This window comes from Urocitellus parryii, chromosome 3 (assembly GCF_045843805.1).
Source record: "Urocitellus parryii isolate mUroPar1 chromosome 3, mUroPar1.hap1, whole genome shotgun sequence".
Lineage (NCBI taxonomy): Eukaryota > Metazoa > Chordata > Mammalia > Rodentia > Sciuridae > Urocitellus > Urocitellus parryii.
In genome coordinates, this window is record NC_135533.1 from 218,973,663 (window position 1) to 218,990,938 (window position 17,276).

The following is a 17,276-nucleotide window of genomic DNA, read 5'->3' on the forward strand; positions in this document are numbered from 1 at the left end:
AGCAGGCTTAGAAGAAGGGGGATGGGGAGGGAGCTCTGTGGAATTGGTGGGGACAGTACAGAATGAGAACACGCCCCCTACTCAAAAACTACAGATCAGGTGCCTCCCTAGCAATGCAAACTGCAGCCCCTCTAGAAGAGCTCAAGGTGGGACAGCAGAGCTGGGAGTGAGGTCACCCTGGGAAGCCCAGTTCCTGATCTGCTTGGAGGTGAAGGACTGGAGAGGCCTGCACAGGAGCATGGTGGACCTAAGGGTGGAACGTGGGCTGGCGGCTCCCTGTGTGTCATGGTCAGTTCCCTTCTCCATGTGAGTGTGCAGGACAAGACCCTGAGGGTGGGGTCTCCCACTACTCATGAGGTGCCAAATGGTCAGGGGGCACTCACAGGTAGGGACAGGAGGTGGTCCCCCCAACCCCTATGGGGATGGGCAGCACTGACCTGCTCCTCGGCCCATGGCACCTCAGGCTGCCCAGGGCACTTTGGGGCTCCAGCTGACTCCCGTGCCTCCTGGGTGGGGCAAAGTCCTGGGGTCCAGCAGCTTGCTCTGGGAGCCCCTTCAGGCCCTCCAAGCCTGCACCTTGCACCGTGGGTGTGCTGGGTGCTCACGGGTCCCACCTTCATCGACACTGGGCCCTAGATGTGGCTGGAGGGGACACTGTGCAGCCATCTGTAGCAGGCACAGAGCACCCCCATCCATGTCGGCCTCCCTGGGCCTCAGTTTCCCCTGGAGCAGCAGAGTCCTTTCCACACCACAGGCAGGCCACTGGGTCTGGGGTCAGGGTGTGGGGCTCAGGGACTGGCCTCTGGGTCTCCAAAGTGGGATTTGGAATTTGGAGTCTGAGATATGAACGTCTTGGGTTCAGAATCTTGGACGGTGGCCCAGGGTTTAGGATCCCACCTCTGGAATTTGGGCCCAAGGATTCGAGTCTGATGTCCCTGAAAATCTGGAAAGTCTGTGACTTGATGTCCAAGGTCCAGGGTCCAGGACCTGGGGCCTGTGGGCCCAGTCTGGGATGCAAGGTCTGAGCTCTTAGGTCCTGGCTCTGATCCTGGGTCCGGGGGCCCATCTAGGTTCTGGGGACAGGATCCAGAGTCTGGGGTGAGACCTGGAGACAGCCTCTGGGTTCCCAGCCAGAGTCCTAAGCCGTCCCTCCCACCCTCGCTCCCGCCCGCGCCCGGCCCCTGCTCCCCGCATCTTTCTCTCGGCCTTCTCCTCTCCCTCCCTCCCGCCCCTCCCTCTCCCTCCCTCCCGCCCCTCCCTCTCCCTCCCTCCCGCCCCTCCCTCTCCCTCCCTCCCGCCCCTCCCTCTCCCTCCCTCACGCCCCTCCCTCTCCCTCACGCCCCTCCCTCTCCCTCATGCCCCTCCCTCTCCCTCCCTCACGCCCCTCCCTCTCCCTCCCTCACGCCCCTCCCTCTCCCTCCCTCACGCCCCTCCCTCTCCCACCCTCACGCCCCTCCCTCTCCCTCACGCCCCTCCCTCTCCCTCACGCCCCTCCCTCTCTCTCCCTCACGCCCCTCCCTCTCCCTCACGCCCCTCCCTCTCCCTCACGCCCCTCCCTCTCCCTCCCTCACGCCCCTCCCTCTCCCTCACGCCCCTCCCTCCCTCTCCCTCACGCCCCTCCCTCTCTCTCCCTCACGCCCCTCCCTCTCTCTCCCTCACGCCCCTCCCTCTCCCTCCCTCACGCCCCTCTCTCTCCCTCACGCCCCTCCCTCTCCCTCCCTCACGCCCTCCCTCCCATCTCCTCAGCCCCGCCCCTCCCATCGCCCCGCCCTCTCACCTCCTCGGCCCCGCCCCTCCCCGCCCCCGCCTCCCCGCCCCCCCGCGCCGCGCGTCTTTCTCTCGCGCCTTCTCCTCCCCCTCCCTCTCTCCCTCCCGCCCCTCCCTCCCATCTCCTCAGCCCCGCCCCTCTCTTCGCCCCGCCTCTGTCCCCTCCCCTCCCCTGCTCCCCGCCCTCCCGCCCCTCCCCCGCGCCGCAGCGACAAGATGGCGGCGGGTGGCAGCGGCGGGCGCGCGTCGTGCCCGCCGGGGGTCGGCCCGGGCGCGGGGGGCGGCCCCGGGCCCAGCGCCAACGCGGCGGCCCCGGCCCCCGGCAATGCTGCCGCCGCCGCCGCCGCGCCCGGGCCGCCCCCGCCGCCGCTGCCGGGCCCCGGGGCGGACGCGCAGGCCGCGGGCGCGGAGCGCGAGGAGGCGGCGGGCCCGGGCGCGGGGGCCGCGCTGCTGCGCGAGCCGGTGTACAACTGGCAGGCCACCAAGCCCACCGTGCAGGAGCGCTTCGCCTTCCTCTTCAACAACGAGGTGCTGTGCGACGTGCACTTCCTGGTGGGCAAGGGGCTCAGCTCGCAGCGCATCCCTGCGCACAGGTGGGCGCCGCGGCCGGGCCTGCACACCGAGGGCGCCGGGCCCAGCGCCGGAGCTCCGGGACCCCTGCACCCCGGGTCCCCACCGCCGTCCGGGAACCCTGCACCCCCAGGACCCCTGCATCCCCGGGTCTCCACCGCCGGCCGGGACCCCTGCACCTTTCATCCAGGCTTTGCTCCAGAGCCGGTCCAGGAATCCTTGCACCACTAGGTTCAGGCTCTGCACCCACTATCCTCCCGACGTCCCCAGCCGTTATCTAGGACCTGGACCTGGACCCCTGCACCCAAGACCCCATCCCTTGCCCAGGCCCTGTGCCGCAGCCTGCCCCGGAACCCCTGCACTCCTCAGCCCTCAGATCCTCGTGTTGCCCTGCGCCAGGAGCCCCCGCATCCTCCTGCCCAGCTCCTGCATTGGGACCCGCCTTGGGAACCTTCTGAGCCTGGGACCTGCTACCCTTGGTACTCCCACATATCCGCGCCATCTCTAGCCCGCCCCTGTGTCTGCAATCCCCTCCAACTTTGGCCCTGGTTGTCCTGAAATCTCCCTGCACCCATCTCCTCTACCTCAGGACCCCACGACTGCCATCCCCTCCCTCCCCATTCAGCTGAGGTCCACCTCCAGGCCCAAGCTCTTGGACACTCTCTACCTGTCCTGGACCCTCTGTATCTGCAGGTCTCCTTTCTGGAAGAGGAGGTATTGGTCTGGGGTGCAGCCCCTAGGTGCCCCCCACTGTGGGCTCCCTGGGCCCTCCTCATTTTGCAGGGTGGGGGGTTTGGCTGGGGGGGCTGGGGGTGTGCTTGGCCTGGAATGTTGTCCTGGCCTTGCTGTGAGCCCTCCACACCTCTCTGGCCTGTGGCTTGTTCTGGTCCTGTGCCCTAGAGACCCCTCTTGCTACCTCTTCCTGGGTATGGCTGTGCATCTGGGTCCCCTCTGGGTTTTCCCAGAGGCCTTGTTCATGGAGGGTCCCCAGGACCTTCCCTGTCTGTATCGCAGGCTTCCGCTCTGACTGCAGCAGGGACTGGGCCTCTCTCCTTCCCCACAAGCTTGGAGCGAGAGGCTGGTCAGTTTGTGGCCTGTGACGCCTTCGTTGCTTGTCCGGCAGCCTCCTCATAGCCATGCGGCCCTGACCGTGGGTTGGGTTCTGAGCAGTTGTCTCTAAGGATGCCACCTTCTCCTTCCTGACCCTGCGCCCTTGCAGGGTAGGCAGAGCTCCTGCCCATTTGCACAAGGAATTGGAGACTCACACTCAGGGTTTCTTTTTCTTTCTTTCTTTTTATATTTTTATCTTTTGGGCTCTGGGGATTGAACCCAGGGGTGCTTAACTACTCAGCTACATCCCCAGCCCTTTTTATTTTTTATTTTGAGACAGGGTCTCGCTAAGTTGTTGAGGCTGGCCTCCAACCTGTGGTCCTCCTGCCTTGGCCTCAGTCCCAGGGTTTCTGTTTGAGGGTATTTGTGCCCCTATCTCATGCTGACCTATCTGGGCACCTGTACCTGATTGGATTTGAGGGTTCATAGGTTTGTGGCAAAGTGGGGGCTATGGAGGTGGGTGTAAGGACCTCCAGAGAGAATTGGGAGGAGTCTGTGGCTGCCAGGGTGGTGGAGCGGGGAGGGGAGCACAGGTGCAGGAATGTGCAGGCTTAGAGGCCAGAGGCACTGGGCAAGTCAGGGCAGGGGACAGCTCCTGGGGTCTGGCCAGCCCCGTCCACTGAAATGTGGAGTGGCTACGGAGGAGCTTGCAGACCCCGGGCACTCGGTGGAGGGGCAGAGATGGACATGGCGGGTTCCCCTCCTCTGCATCCCAGGGCAGGGCAGGGTGAGGGAAGGTGGGAGGCTGCGCAGGGGTCTCGTGACCTCTGGGGACGCTGCTTGGGAGGGAACAGGGTGGGCTGGAACCTGGTGAGGGCCGTGGTGGGGCCGTGCGTGGAGAGCTCCTAGCCTCGTTCCCAGTGTGGGCACAGGCCCGGCTGGAGGCCAGTCCATGCTGATGGAAGCCCAGCACTTGCTGCTCTGGGGAGCAGGAGCCCTGTCTTCCCTCAGGGATGCTAGAGTCTGGGGGTTTGCTCCCAGATCCCGAGTTCCCTGCCTCCGGGCGGGTGTGGGGACCCACTGCCATCCCAGGGGCTCTGGAGGCCGGGGCAGAGGATGGCAGGTCCCAGGCCAGCCTGGGCAGCTTAGTGAGACCTGTCTCAAAAAATAAAAGAGCTGGGGTGCAGCTCAGTGGTAGTGCCCGGGGTTCCGTCTCTAGTACCTCGAAAAGAGGAGAGTGGGAAGGGAGGATGGTAATGAGGGCTGGAACCCTGGGGCCCACCTGTGCCACCTGGACGAGACCTGCACACGCGTGTCCTGATGGGTATGAGGAGGTGCCTCCTCTCTGTTCCTCCTGGAACCATGGCCCCTGGGTTGGATGGAGGCCCCGGGTGCCTGCATCCGCATCCCTGGGACCTGTGAATGGGACCTTGCTTGTAAAAGGGTCTTTCCAGGTGAAATCACCCTGGGTTCCCCAGGTGGGCCCCAAATCCAGTGAAAAGTGTCCTGATGAGCTGGAGACACAGGAGGCAGCCCTGTGACCATGGAGCCCTGCCCACGCCTCAGCCCCAGGCTGTGGCCTGTAGGACGAGGGGTAGACTCCTGTGGTTTTAAGCCACGTGTGTGGTCACTTCTTTCTTTTTAATATTTATTTATTTTTTTAGTCGTAGTTGGACACAGCACCTTCATTTCACTTGTTTATTTTGTATGTGGTGCTGAGGATGGAACTCAGGGTCTCGCACGTGCGAGGTGAGCGTCCACCGCTGAGCCCCGCCCGCCCCTGTGTGGTCATTTCTACGGCAGCTGGGAGAACCCAGCAGGCCCAGTGTAGTCACAAGAGAACGCAAGTGCTGCGGATGCCCTGCAGGACACTGGGCCAGGCCTGGGGACTGTCACCAAGCCAAAGTCTGTGGGAGGAGGCACGATGACCGTGGGATCCTGGACGGGTCCTGGGCAGAGAGAGGAGCCAGGGGAGCTGGTGTGTGGGAGCGCCGCGGGGGCTTCAGCGGGGAAAGCTGCAGCCGGTGGGCTGGCTGGCTTCCGAGGTGATGCCAGGCCACCCTCCTCCCAGGGCCCAGCCACAGTGTGGCCCCAGCACCCCGTGATTGTAGCACGGAGGCTCAGACGGAGAGGCCAGGCCCTGGGTGGTGTCAGCTGTGCGTGGTCAGTGCAGCCCTGCTCCTGAGGCCCGCACACAGTAGGTGCTCAGTCGATGCCGACCTGCTGGGGCTCAGGGCAGCAGTTCGTAAGCACTGCTGGCCCCATGCGGGGCCTCGAGCTGTGGGAACGGTGCAGCAGTCTGCAGGGCGGAGAGGCGGGCTCCCGTCCTGCGTGTTCCTCGGTGGCCGTCACTGGGTGCTGGGCAGAGCAGATGCCTCCTATTTTATCTCTGTCAAGACTTTTTTTGGGGGGGAGCTGGGGAGGAAGCCCGAGCCCTGTGCATGTGGGGTGAGCCCTCTGCCCTCTGAGCTGTGGGGCCTCTCGTTCCCCAGGCTGGACTTGAACTTGCGTCTGCCTCCTGAGCAGCTGGGGTGATGGGTGGGCCGCCTCCCAGGCTGGTGGCCTCTCCTCACAGCTGAGTGTCGTGTGGGTGCTGGCTTCTGACTAGTGTCCTGGTCAGGTAGGAGGTTCCCACTTGTCACTGAGTCTCTGGAGCCTGGTGTCGTCAAGGGCCTTTGCTTCTGGTGTTTGGAGTCTTTGTTGGGTAGTCGGCTCTGTAGAAAGTGGACACTGGTGACCGTCCCTGTGGGCCGGTTTTGGAGCCCTCAGGCCACCCTGAGGTTTCTTGCTCCCCCAGCCAGGCCGTCGCCGAGGGCTAGAGATGTGAGTGGTCAGCTGTGCGCTGTGGTCTTTGGTCGGCTCTGAGCTCCCGTCGTGCCTTGGGGGCTCCTTGCTTCAGTGGTCTGTTTCTTTTTATTGCTAAAGTGCAATAAATTGAACTCTGCAGCTGAATTCAAAGGGACGGCCCATGGTTTGCCACCAGTTGTCACGGGCCTTCCCAGTTCTACTCGGGGCTTCCCTGGCCCCTCCTCTTGGTCAGCACCTCGGTGGAAGGGCTGGTGCAGCCCAGGAGGATTTATGCTTCACATTTTAAGAGAAACTGCTGCCCGGTGCGGAGGCCTCGCCTGCCTTCCCAGCAGCTTGGAGGCTGAGGTGAGACAGCTGGACGCTCCAGGCCAGCCTGGGTGGCCCTGCGAGGCCCTCTCTCAAGCGAAAAGGGCTTTGGACATAGCTCAGTGGTAGAGTGCCCTGGGCTCAGTCCCAGCACCAAAGGAAAAATCCAACCAAATCCAGAGGACCGAGAAGCTCTGAGAGAGCATCTTCCCGGAGGGGCTTCGCAGGCCCAGGGCAGGACCTGCAGCCAGGGCCCTCAGCCTTGGCTGTGCTGAGCCTCCCAGGGCCTCGGGTCCCCCAGCCACCCACTTCTCTTTGGGGAGGATTTGAAGTCTCACTGGGCTCTGGTGACAAGCTCATCTGGACTTTCTCTGTGTCCTTTTGAGTAGTGGCCTCCCATGCCCATGGCCTTCCTGGTCAGCCCGGAGTTGTTCCCAGCAGTCCCGTCGGGTCCTCCTAAGTGCACTGAGGCTCATGGTGACACTCCCCCTTTTACTCGCGGCTGTGTAGCTCCCGTCTTCGCTCTTGGTCGTGATCCCTCTACCAGACGTCCAGCGTTGGTTGGAGTTTTTTTATCTTGTTTTAGCTGTGGACGGTCTTTAGTGTCTTCATGTGGTCTGAGGCTGGAACCCAGTGCCTCATGCCTGCCAGGCGAGCACGCACCCCTGAGCCCCAGCCCGGCCCTGTTGGACTCTTTGGAAGAGCAGCCCTGGGTTTCGGGGGTCCCCTCTTGGTCCCCACCTCACTGTGTCTGCTCGGAGCGGACTGGCTGTTTCCTTCTTGGGGTTTGTCTGCTCTTCTTTCTTCTAGTTCTTGGTGGCGCTGCCACCCCTTCCCGGGCTGGACAGTGTGTAGACAGCCTCCCGGTGCTGTTCTGGCTGCACGGGCCCATTCCGAGGTGTCCCACCCTCGTTCCACTTGAGAGAGCCCTGACTTCCCTGTTTCTTCTTTGACCTTGGCCGCTCAGAACTGTGGTGCCTGGTTGCCGGTGTCATGTCGGGTGTCCTAGGGACTCCTGTTGGTCGAGTGAGCGGGCGAGCGGTGCTGGGGATGAGCTGGGGTTTGGGTGCAGTACTTGTGGTCTTTCATTTTATTTTTATTTATTTATTTTTCAGTTGTAGTTGGGCCTCCCACGTGCCAGGCGAGGCTCCGCCCCTGAGCCACCACCCAGCCCCACTTTTGGTCTTCTGCCTGGGTTTCCAAAGGAGCCCGGGGCTTCTTCTCAGAGTGGTTTACCATTTTTCCTTGTTTTTAGCTTTTGACTGGTGTCAAGGCCAGGAGTGGTACTGGGGTAACTCCAGGGACCAGGAGGTGGCGGAGGGCACGTTTGAAGCCAGCCTCGGCAGCTTAGCGGGACCCTGTCTCAAAAAATAAAAAGGAGTGCGGGGTGGGGGCACAGAGGGCTGAGGCACCCCTGCTTCAGTCCCAATGCCAAAATAAGTGACTGTCTCAGGTGACCCTGTGCCCGTCAGCCGCACTCAGGGCACCCGCTGTTCACCTCCCGGGCTTCCTGATGTCCCAGACGGAAACCGGTCCCCAGTGAGCACTGACTTCTGTCCCCTCCCCAGTCCTGCAGGCATGACCCACGTCCATCCCTGGACCCTGCTGTCCTGGACTCTGCTGTCCCTGGGTCACAGGCTGTGGCCTTGTGTGTCTGGCTCTCACTGAGCACAGGTCCACTCCTGCTCCAGGGGTGCGTGGCCATGCTGGGGGCCTTCCCTGTTGTCGGACGCCTGGGCTGCTCGCTGGTGGTGCTGTGGGCCGTCCCACACCCTGGCGTGGGGTGTGTGTGTGTGTTTAGTGTAGGTGGACAACACCTTTATTTCACTTATTTATTTTTTAGAGAGAGAGAGAATTTTTTAATATTTATTTTTCAGTTTTCGGTGGACACATCTTTATTTTATTTGTATGTGGTGCTGAGGATCGAACCCAGCGCCCCGCGCCTGCCAGGCGAGCGCGCTACTGCTTGAGCCACACCCCCAGCCCCTTCACTTACTTATTTTTACGTGGTGCCGAGGATGGAACCCAGGACCTCGCGAGCGCTCTGCCACTCTGCTCTTCTGGGAGGAGGAGCCTGGCCAGGAGGGGCTGGGGACGCACTGTGGACGCACTGTGGACCTGCAGAGGTGTCCAGGCAACAGGCCAGGCTAAAGGTTGCCGGGGTGCCTGGACAGAGTGTGGGGTGGAGCGGCCACCCTGGGGAGGGTCATGTGCTGCTGTGTGCCCCACAGGGCACTGCCCCCACTGCCTGGTCAGGTGGCCCTGGGCTCTGGGGGCCACACCAGCCCAGCAGGCACCACTTGGTTTCTGCCTTTGGCTTTGGCCTGGTTGTCAGCTCTCCCTGCGGGAGGCCAAGAGGCTCTTGGTGGCAGTGAGGTGTGGGCCAGGGGCGGAGCAGCTCTGTGGGCCAGGGCCACCTGCTCCAGCATGACTGTGCACATGAGGTGGCAGGGGCCTGGTGGAGACCTGGGGCAGGGAGGGAGGAGCAGGCTGCCCGGGAGCAGGGAGGGCCTGGGTCCACCTGGAGCTGGTGCTCCGCCCACTGAAGGGTGTGGGTGCTGGGCGCTCAGAGCCAGCAGGTGCCCAGTGTGACCCACCTGGGAGGGGCTGCCGCCGGGGCTTCCTGCTCCCAGGGACCGTGGGGAAGCTGTGTGCTTGTCCCCCAGCCCCAGCTCTCGGCTCCACCTCCCAGGAGCCCTGGTGGGGCCTCCCTAGGGACCCTGCCCAGGACCGAGCAGAGCTGTCCTGACTGTCACCATGAAGGCCACCCAGCCCCACACAGGCCACACCAGCTGGGTGGCCCCTCTGCTTTCACAGAGCTGGGGGTCACCTGGCAGCCTGGCCCCGCCTGTCCTGCCTCCTGAAGGCCCTTCCCCTGCTGTCCCTGGCTCCCGCCTCCCAGGCTGACCCGCCACTTGTCCTCTCTGCCTGTCTGTGGCCAGGTCCCCGTGTCTAGCCCATAGCCTGGACATGGAGCCTTCAACGGGTGCAGGAGTGAGTGGGGGATGGACAGGTGGGGGCCCCAGAGGTCCCCAGGGGCCAGGGCCCGGCCGGAGACACGAGTGGCTCACGGGCGCTCTCTCTCACGCCCAGGTTCGTGTTAGCTGTAGGCAGCGCCGTCTTTGACGCCATGTTCAACGGGGGAATGGCCACCACCTCCACGGAGATCGAGCTGCCCGACGTGGAGCCGGCCGCGTTCCTGGCGCTGCTCAAGTAAGCCTCGGGGCCCTTCTTGGAGGTGTGGGCAGGACGCAGTCAGGACGGAGCCCGCGCCCCGGGGTGGGTGGGCTGGGCTCTGGAGAACCCCCCGTAAGTGTTTTTGTTTTTTTACCTTCAATTTTCGCAGCGCTGGGGTGAGCCGGGCTGCGTGTGTGCCCACAGGTGCTGGCCACCGGGCGCCCGTCCCCGTCCCCCAGGGGCTGGGCATTTTCAGCTGAGGCAGCCCCAGACCCTGGGGAGCCTCGCCTCCCGGTGGCCTGGTCAGCATGGGTTCTCTGGCAGCTCCCCGGGACACGGCATGAGGTCTCATTTGCGCTCCAGAGACGCAGACCAAGGTCACATTGGAGCGCCTCACCCCTCTCTGCAGCCTGAGGACTGTGAACAGGGAGGCTCCCGCTGACCAGCGTGGTGTGGGGACTCCGTGTGCCCAGCCCCTGGGGGGCCGAGGGGGGACAGCAAGTCCCAGGGCAGCCTGGGCAGCCTGGCAAGGCCCTGGCTCCAGATGGAAAGTGAGGAGGTCTCGGGTGTGGCTCAGGGACGGAGCACTCGGGCTTCAGTCCCCGGCTCCAAAAGAGGAAGTCACAGTCTGGTTGGACCCTGTGGGGTGGTTGTCCCCTGCACTGTTGAGGTTAGCCGTGGGCTCAGAGGTGTGCAGCCCTGCATTCTGTCTCCCATCAAGTAACCCGGCCCCCGGGAGCAGTCCCCTGTCCCTCCCCTGTCCTGGATCCTCCTGTCACCAGGTCCTACACTGTGACCTGTGTGTCTGAGCCCCAGGTCCTCGGGTCCCTCCACCTGGCTCCTGCGCTGGCTGAGGACATGGCAGGTGTGCATGGCCACGCTGTCCCCCAGGGACATGTGGGCCGCACCTTTGGCAGTGTGGGTGCTGCTGTGTCCTCCGCGTCTGAGAGGGGCCTGCCGCCTCCGTGGGGAGGGTCGCTTCCCCGGCCGTGTCCGAGTGCTCTGCCTTTTCTGAAGAGTGTGACTGCACTTTATTGACTTGTTTTTGGGGGGTGCTGAGGCTGGGACCCAGGGCCTCTCCTGTGCTGGGCAAGCGCTCACCCCTGAGCCACACCCCAGCCCACTTTCGCTTTTTCGACCAACCCCCAGTCTGGTCCACGTTCAGTGTGGTGGACAAAGTGATGTCAACGCCACGCAGGACCTGGCTGGCCTGGGGGTTCTGTCACTCACCAGAAGTGGCCAAGGTGACAGCCCGGGAGGGGAGCCACAGAGGAGCACTGCACAGCGCTCGTCTGTGAGCAGCAGGGAGCTCTCTCATGCTGTGTCCCCAGGTCACAAACTGCTGCCCAGGGCCCATTCTGGAAGGTTCTGGAAGAAGCCTTCTGGCTGGTGAGCCGGGGTGGCCAGACCCTGCCTACCTGAGGGCAGGCAACTGGGTCTGAAGGTCGAGGGGCACCTGAGCCGTCGTCATGGCTGCTGTGTCCACCTCCTCAGGTTCCTGTACTCAGATGAGGTGCAGATCGGGCCTGAGACGGTCATGACCACGCTGTACACAGCCAAGAAGTACGCGGTGCCCGCGCTGGAGGCCCACTGCGTGGAGTTCCTCAAGAAGAACCTGCGGGCAGACAACGCCTTCATGCTGCTCACGCAGGTGGGCGGGGAGGGCCAGCTGGGAGGTGGCTGGCCAGGGAGGGGGCACAGAGTGGCCAGGGGCCAGCCGTCGAGCAGGGGGACCCGCCCAGCACCGGGGGGGGGGGGGAGCCAGGGTGGGTGGGGAGGCGGGTGGGGGGAAGCAGCTGGCCCAGGCGGTGGGGGTGGCAGGGGTGCAGGTGGCCCTGCCCAGGGAGCTCGGGTACCAGGAGGGCCCTGGGTGCCTGAAGCGTGCTGCTCTCTGGGTCCCAGCTCTGGGCACCGAGGGGTGGGGTCCTCAGACCTCTCGCTGGGGTCTCCCTTGGCCTGGGCCACACACCTGTGAGGGGTGGTGGCCGCCCTGAGGCGGAGGGAGGAGCCCTGCCCAGGCCTTGCGAAGGCCGCGGCTGAGCTGGAACCACAGCAGGTGCTTGGAGAGGGCACTGCCAGGCTGGTCCCCACTCCTGGCTCGAGGCGTCCTCCCTGCCTCCCAAGCAGCCGTGCCCCAGGCCTGTGCCTCAGCGGTGCCTCGGGCTCAGGGTGACGCCTGCCCATTGCCAGGCGCGCCTGTTCGACGAGCCGCAGCTGGCCAGCCTGTGCCTGGAGAGCATCGACAAGAACACGGCGGACGCCATCACCGCAGAGGGCTTCACAGACATCGACCTGGGTGAGCACTGCGGGCTGCCCGGGGGACGTCCTGGGAGGGACGGGATTTTAGGGTGGCCACAGGCTCTGTGCAGCGTGGCAGAGGGCTTGCTGGGCGAGGACCGGACACTGGTCCTGGGGTCAACGTGATCCCAGTCTATACTACCCCATCCACTTCATGGGTCAGCAGACTTTTCCTCCCCAGGGCCAGTGCCCCCTGTTGGGGACCACTGGGTGAAGTGGCCCTCACTGAGTGCTCGGCTGCCCTGAGGGGGTGGGGGTGGCACGTGCCCACAGGCCTTTCCCCCAGCTCGGGCAGGGCCAGGTTTCCCCGCAGCCCCAGCCCCGAGCCCCAGCCATGGGTGGGCGCCCAGCTCACGGCCCCTCCTGCCCGCCGCAGACACCCTGGTGGCTGTCCTGGAGCGCGACACGCTGGGCATACGCGAGGTGCGGCTGTTCAACGCCGTCGTCCGCTGGTCTGAGGCCGAGTGTCAGCGGCAACAGCTGCAGGTGACCCCCGAGCATAAGCGGAAGGTGCTGGGCAAGGCCCTGGGCCTCATCCGCTTCCCCCTGATGACCATCGAGGAGTTTGCCGCAGGTAACTGTGGGCCAGCACCGCCCCCGGCCCTCGCGGGCTGCCCTTCACCTCCGAGAGCTCTGACCAGGAGCCCAGGGGCTTCTCTGGCTGGCCATGGGGGCCCGGGTCAGGGGAAGCTGGGCAATGCAAGCAGCGCAGAGCTGGGCCCCAGCCTCCGCGGTCAGGCCCACCCGCCTCGCGTTCCCGCCTGGCCCCGCTGCCTGCAGGGCTGCCCTCCCCTGCCACTGGGTCAGTGGGCAGCGCTGGCCTGGGAGGGCAGCTCTGACATCTTGGGCTCTTGGGCTCTGGTCCGGCTCAGGCCTCTGTGTCTGGGGCTAGGCCGTCTGAAGTGGTGGGCCCCACTGCGTGCCACCGGCCACCGTGGGCTTGTGGTGGGCTTTGGGTCTCCAGCTGGAGGGTAAATGGGGGCCAGCCTCCACCGTGCCTCTGCCTCGTGTGAACACTGGGAAGGTCACCCGCGGCTGGTGGCACTGTACCCCTCTCACCAGGTCCACACGCCCTGCTCCCACCCGGGTGCTCAGCAGAGGCCGCTTCATCAGATCCGTTTTGGAGGGAGCAGGGTCGGCTGGACGGGGCGCTGCTTTGGGCAAGACCTCAGCGTCCCCACCCTGGGGTCGCACACTGTGTGTATGGGCATCAGCAGGGCAGATTCTGGCCTCGGTCCAGGGTACCATGGTCTCAGCCTGGCTGTCCCTGCATCCCTCCCCTCTGCCTCCGCCAGGGCCGAAGGCCACCTGACCGGCAGCATCGGGCCTCCTGCCCGCACATCTGCAGCCCTGTCCTTTCATCTGCCCTGCACCCCACTCCCACTAGGGGCCACACCCATACCTCTGGGACCCACCTCGTGTCTCTGCCCCCATCCAAACCAGAGCCCTGATCTTCCCCTCATCCCGAAGTGACCCTATGGGTCACCTGTCTGCTGGGTCAGACACCTGAGAGCTGCCACCAGGGTCTCCAGGCCCCATTCCAGCCCCCACCCCCAGGCCAGTGCCCTTTCCCCAGATCCTAGACCAGGTTGGCCCGGATGCCAAAGCAGCGTCCCTGACCTTGGGGAAGGGAGGATCCCACCCCTTGCCCTGCTCCGTGGTGAAGCCCCCAGGTGACTTGGTGGTTGTAGGAGCCTTCTCCCGGCTTGTTCCCCTGTGGTGGCAGGGACGTTGTGGCTCTGGGGGCAGGAGGCAGTGCAGGGGCTGGGGCTGGAGTGAGTAGGTGGCCGCCTGCCCACCCCGTCCTCCCGGGGGATGTGCTGCTCACTGGCTCACTTGGGAGTGCCAGGTGCAGGGGGACTACTGGTGTCTCGAGGTGCAGGCTTGGCCGAGGTCTGTCCTCAAGGGTTTAAAGGCCCTGCCCTTAGTTCCTCTGTCCTGTTGTCAGGGGCTCTTCAGCGTGGGGCCGTCACTCCGGGGGCTGTGGTCCAGGGGCTCTGGTGAAGCCAGCTGGAGAGGGGCCCGGGCGGGTCCAGCCAGGCTGGATGGGTCTGGCGTCCCGTGCAGAAGGGCAGAGCTGTGAGGTTCCTGCTGGCGCCTGCCTGCCCCTGCCTACACCCTGTGGCCACTGGCTAGTGTCTACCTGTGTGTGGCCATCTAATCGGTCACCCGTGTACCGAGTGAGGCCTGTCCATGTTCACTTCTGTTCATGCCCCAAGTGTGACCCATCCACTCTCCTGCCACATCTGGGCATCTGGGTTTCGGCCTTCTGGGCTCTTCCCTGGCCCTGGGCCTGCCCAGGAGAACTGGTCATCACCTATTAGAGTAGGTTCTTTGGAGCAGGCCTTCAGGGCCCACCCTCGAGCTGGAAGCCTGAGTGTGACCACCTCAGATGCGCTGTAGGGGAGCCCTCTGTGGCCAGGACCCTCCCCTCCTCCGCTGTGAATGGAGGTGGGTCCCAGGACCAGGGAAGGGGGCAGGCCCCTGAGCTTTCACCCAGGTGAGCAAGTGGGCGCTACCCTGCCCCAACTCCAGGGCCTGAGGGGATGGCCCCTGCGGGGATGGCCCCCGTGGCGGGAAGTCAGGCAGGCGTGGCCACGGTGAGAGGAAGGCAGGTGTCCTGGGCGTCCTGGGGCTGGCCTTCCCCAGCCTCCCGCAGCCTGCCTACCAGCCCCTCTGCCCTAGGCCCCGCGCAGTCGGGCATCCTGGTGGACCGTGAGGTGGTCAGCCTCTTCCTGCACTTCACCGTGAACCCCAAGCCCCGCGTGGAGTTCATCGACCGGCCGCGCTGCTGCCTGCGGGGCAAGGAGTGCAGCATCAACCGCTTCCAGCAGGTGGAGAGCCGCTGGGGCTACAGCGGGACCAGTGACCGCATCAGGTGCTGGGAGGGCGGGGGGGAGGGCGGGGGTGGTCTCCGGCTGAGGTCCCTCAGGTTTTGACCGGTGGTGGCCTCCGCAGGTTCTCAGTTAACAAGCGCATCTTCGTGGTGGGCTTTGGACTCTACGGATCCATCCACGGACCCACCGACTACCAAGTGAACATCCAGGTGTGTCCCCATGCCCACGCCGGCCACGCCCACGCCGGCCACGCCCACGCCGGCCACGCCCACGCCGGCCACGCCCACGCCGGCCACGCCCACGCCGGCCACGCCCACGCCGGCCACGCCCACGCCGGCCACGCCCAGACCCTCCCACGGTGCTTGGTGGGAGGCCTTGGGGCCCCTCCTCCCCCGGCCCCACCTGCCGCTGAGCAGCCCCTCCCGCCCCCAGATCATCCACACGGACAGCAACACCGTCCTGGGCCAGAACGACACCGGCTTCAGCTGCGACGGCTCGGCCAGCACCTTCCGCGTCATGTTCAAGGAGCCCGTGGAGGTGCTGCCCAACGTCAACTACACGGCCTGCGCCACGCTCAAGGTGGGCCTCCCGTGGGGTCAGCGGGGCCCTGGGGTCAGCAGGGCCCTGCGGCCAGGGCAGACAGCGCCTCCCGCTTCGGGCCCTTCCTGCCGGCTCTGGGCCTCGGGGTCTGCCTCCTGGTGAAGACCCCTCTGGTGGGGGCCAGGCCACCTGGGCCCCGTTGGGTCCTGAATGCTGTGCACACCCAGGCGTCCCCTCCCTCAGCACTTGGAGGCCCTGGGAGACCTGACCCATTGTGCCTCCCACTCCCTGCAGGGTCCCGACTCCCATTATGGCACCAAAGGCCTGCGCAAAGTGACCCATGAGTCCCCAACGACAGGGGCCAAGACGTGCTTCACCTTTTGCTACGCGGCTGGGAACAACAATGGCACATCTGTGGAGGACGGCCAGATTCCCGAGGTCATCTTCTACACCTAGGCCTCCCCATGCCACGCCCTGTCCACCGAGGACACCCAGGCTCTGAAGTCATCTACACCTAGGCCACCCTCTGCCATGTCCTCTCCATGGAGGACAGCCAGGGCCAGCCCTGAGGTCATCTCTCTACCTAGGCCACCTCCTGCCACCACCTGTCCTGTGGAGATAGCCAGGCCCCTGAGGTCATTGTCCACACTTAGGCCACCCCACAGTGTGCCCCCAGCCAACCTCCCTTGGCCATGCGTCCACTCCCTGCCCCTTCTCAGCATCACAGAAGGTGACCCTGTGGCCACTTGTGTAGAGGCACTGGGGAAGTGGCTAGGCCGGGGCTGGGGCCCTGAGAGACTGTCCCCCAGGCTTGGGGAGCAGGGCTGTCGGAGCTGCCTAAGTCAGCCAGGTCCTGGCTGGGCTTCCGCCACTGTCCCTGCCGCTCAGGGCCCTCTGACCAGCTCACCAACCTCAGGCCCTGGTTGCGTGGCCCGAGCGTGTCCAGCTGCACACTGCGTGCCCTGGACCCCGATTCTCTGCTGAGAGACCGAGTGCGGGAGCTCGAGAGCCACTGGTTTGGGTCTTGTGTTCCCTCTGTGCTTGTGAGCTCCCTGGGGACCCGGGGCCTGGCCTGCCATGCACCTGAGGCTCTGCTCACCCCTTGCCTGCTGGGTGTCCCCTCCTCCAGGACGCTGACCCAAATCCCAGGGAGAAGAGTCCGCGGGTGGGGGCTCGGGCTCCTGTGCCATCCCCAAGGGCAGTCCCAGCCCAGGTGAGGAGCCCCACGGGAGGGCCAGCCCCTCCCGCTGTTTGGCCCCTGTAGCCCAGAGCAGGGCCTCCGGCCTGTGTGCCGAGGACAGCGCCCCAGCCGCAGGCCGGGCTGGCCAGGTGGAGCAGGAGCCCAGAGGGCACCACCCACTGCCTGGCCCAGAGGCTCCGAGGGTGTGGCACACCTCACACCCCACACCCCACGCCCATCCCTGACTCCTCCTGGAACCCCCGTGCTCCCCCCCGAAGCCATGGAAGGTGTGCCCACCTCACACCACGTCCCCAGATGATTTTTTTAAATAAAGGAAAGAAACGCAGCTGCCCTGAGCCGCTGTGTCTGCTGCCCACTCGGTGCTGTTGGCCCAGCGCATTTGCTCAGGTCATCTCCCCAGGGTCAGCCTCTGCAGCCCAGGGTGGGGACTCGGGGTAGTGCCTGGGGTGGAGGGACAGGGCCTGGGGCAGGGAACTGCAGAGGCCACCCTGAGGGCCCATGTGGCAGCTGCTCCCGCGCCTTTGGCGGGTTCCCACGCCCATGGACAGCAAGACCCCAAGAAAGCCAGCAAGAGAGGTCGCAGGGGCCTGAGGACGGAGCCGAGCCTGGCAAGGTGTGTTGTCATGGTGGACTCTGGGCAGCAGGGACAGCCACGCCACGCCTGGGCAAGGGTGGGGGGAGGGTGCTGCCAGGCCACGGAACACCAAGCCAAAGGTGAGCAG

General features: G+C 65.1%; 1 protein-coding gene across 1 annotated transcript; it reads left to right on the top strand.

Annotated features, from left to right (window-relative positions):
- Positions 1 to 1,983: 1,983 nt before the first annotated feature.
- Positions 1,984 to 17,270, top strand: Btbd2 (BTB domain containing 2). Its single transcript, XM_026414683.2, has 9 exons — positions 1,984 to 2,360; positions 9,595 to 9,714; positions 11,173 to 11,329; positions 11,869 to 11,974; positions 12,353 to 12,550; positions 14,662 to 14,854; positions 14,935 to 15,022; positions 15,246 to 15,392; positions 15,648 to 17,270. Exons 1-9 carry the CDS (start codon positions 1,984 to 1,986, stop codon positions 15,807 to 15,809), a joined length of 1,548 nt encoding a protein of 515 aa, XP_026270468.1. The 3' UTR covers positions 15,810 to 17,270.
- The last annotated feature ends 6 nt before the right edge of the window (positions 17,271 to 17,276 follow it).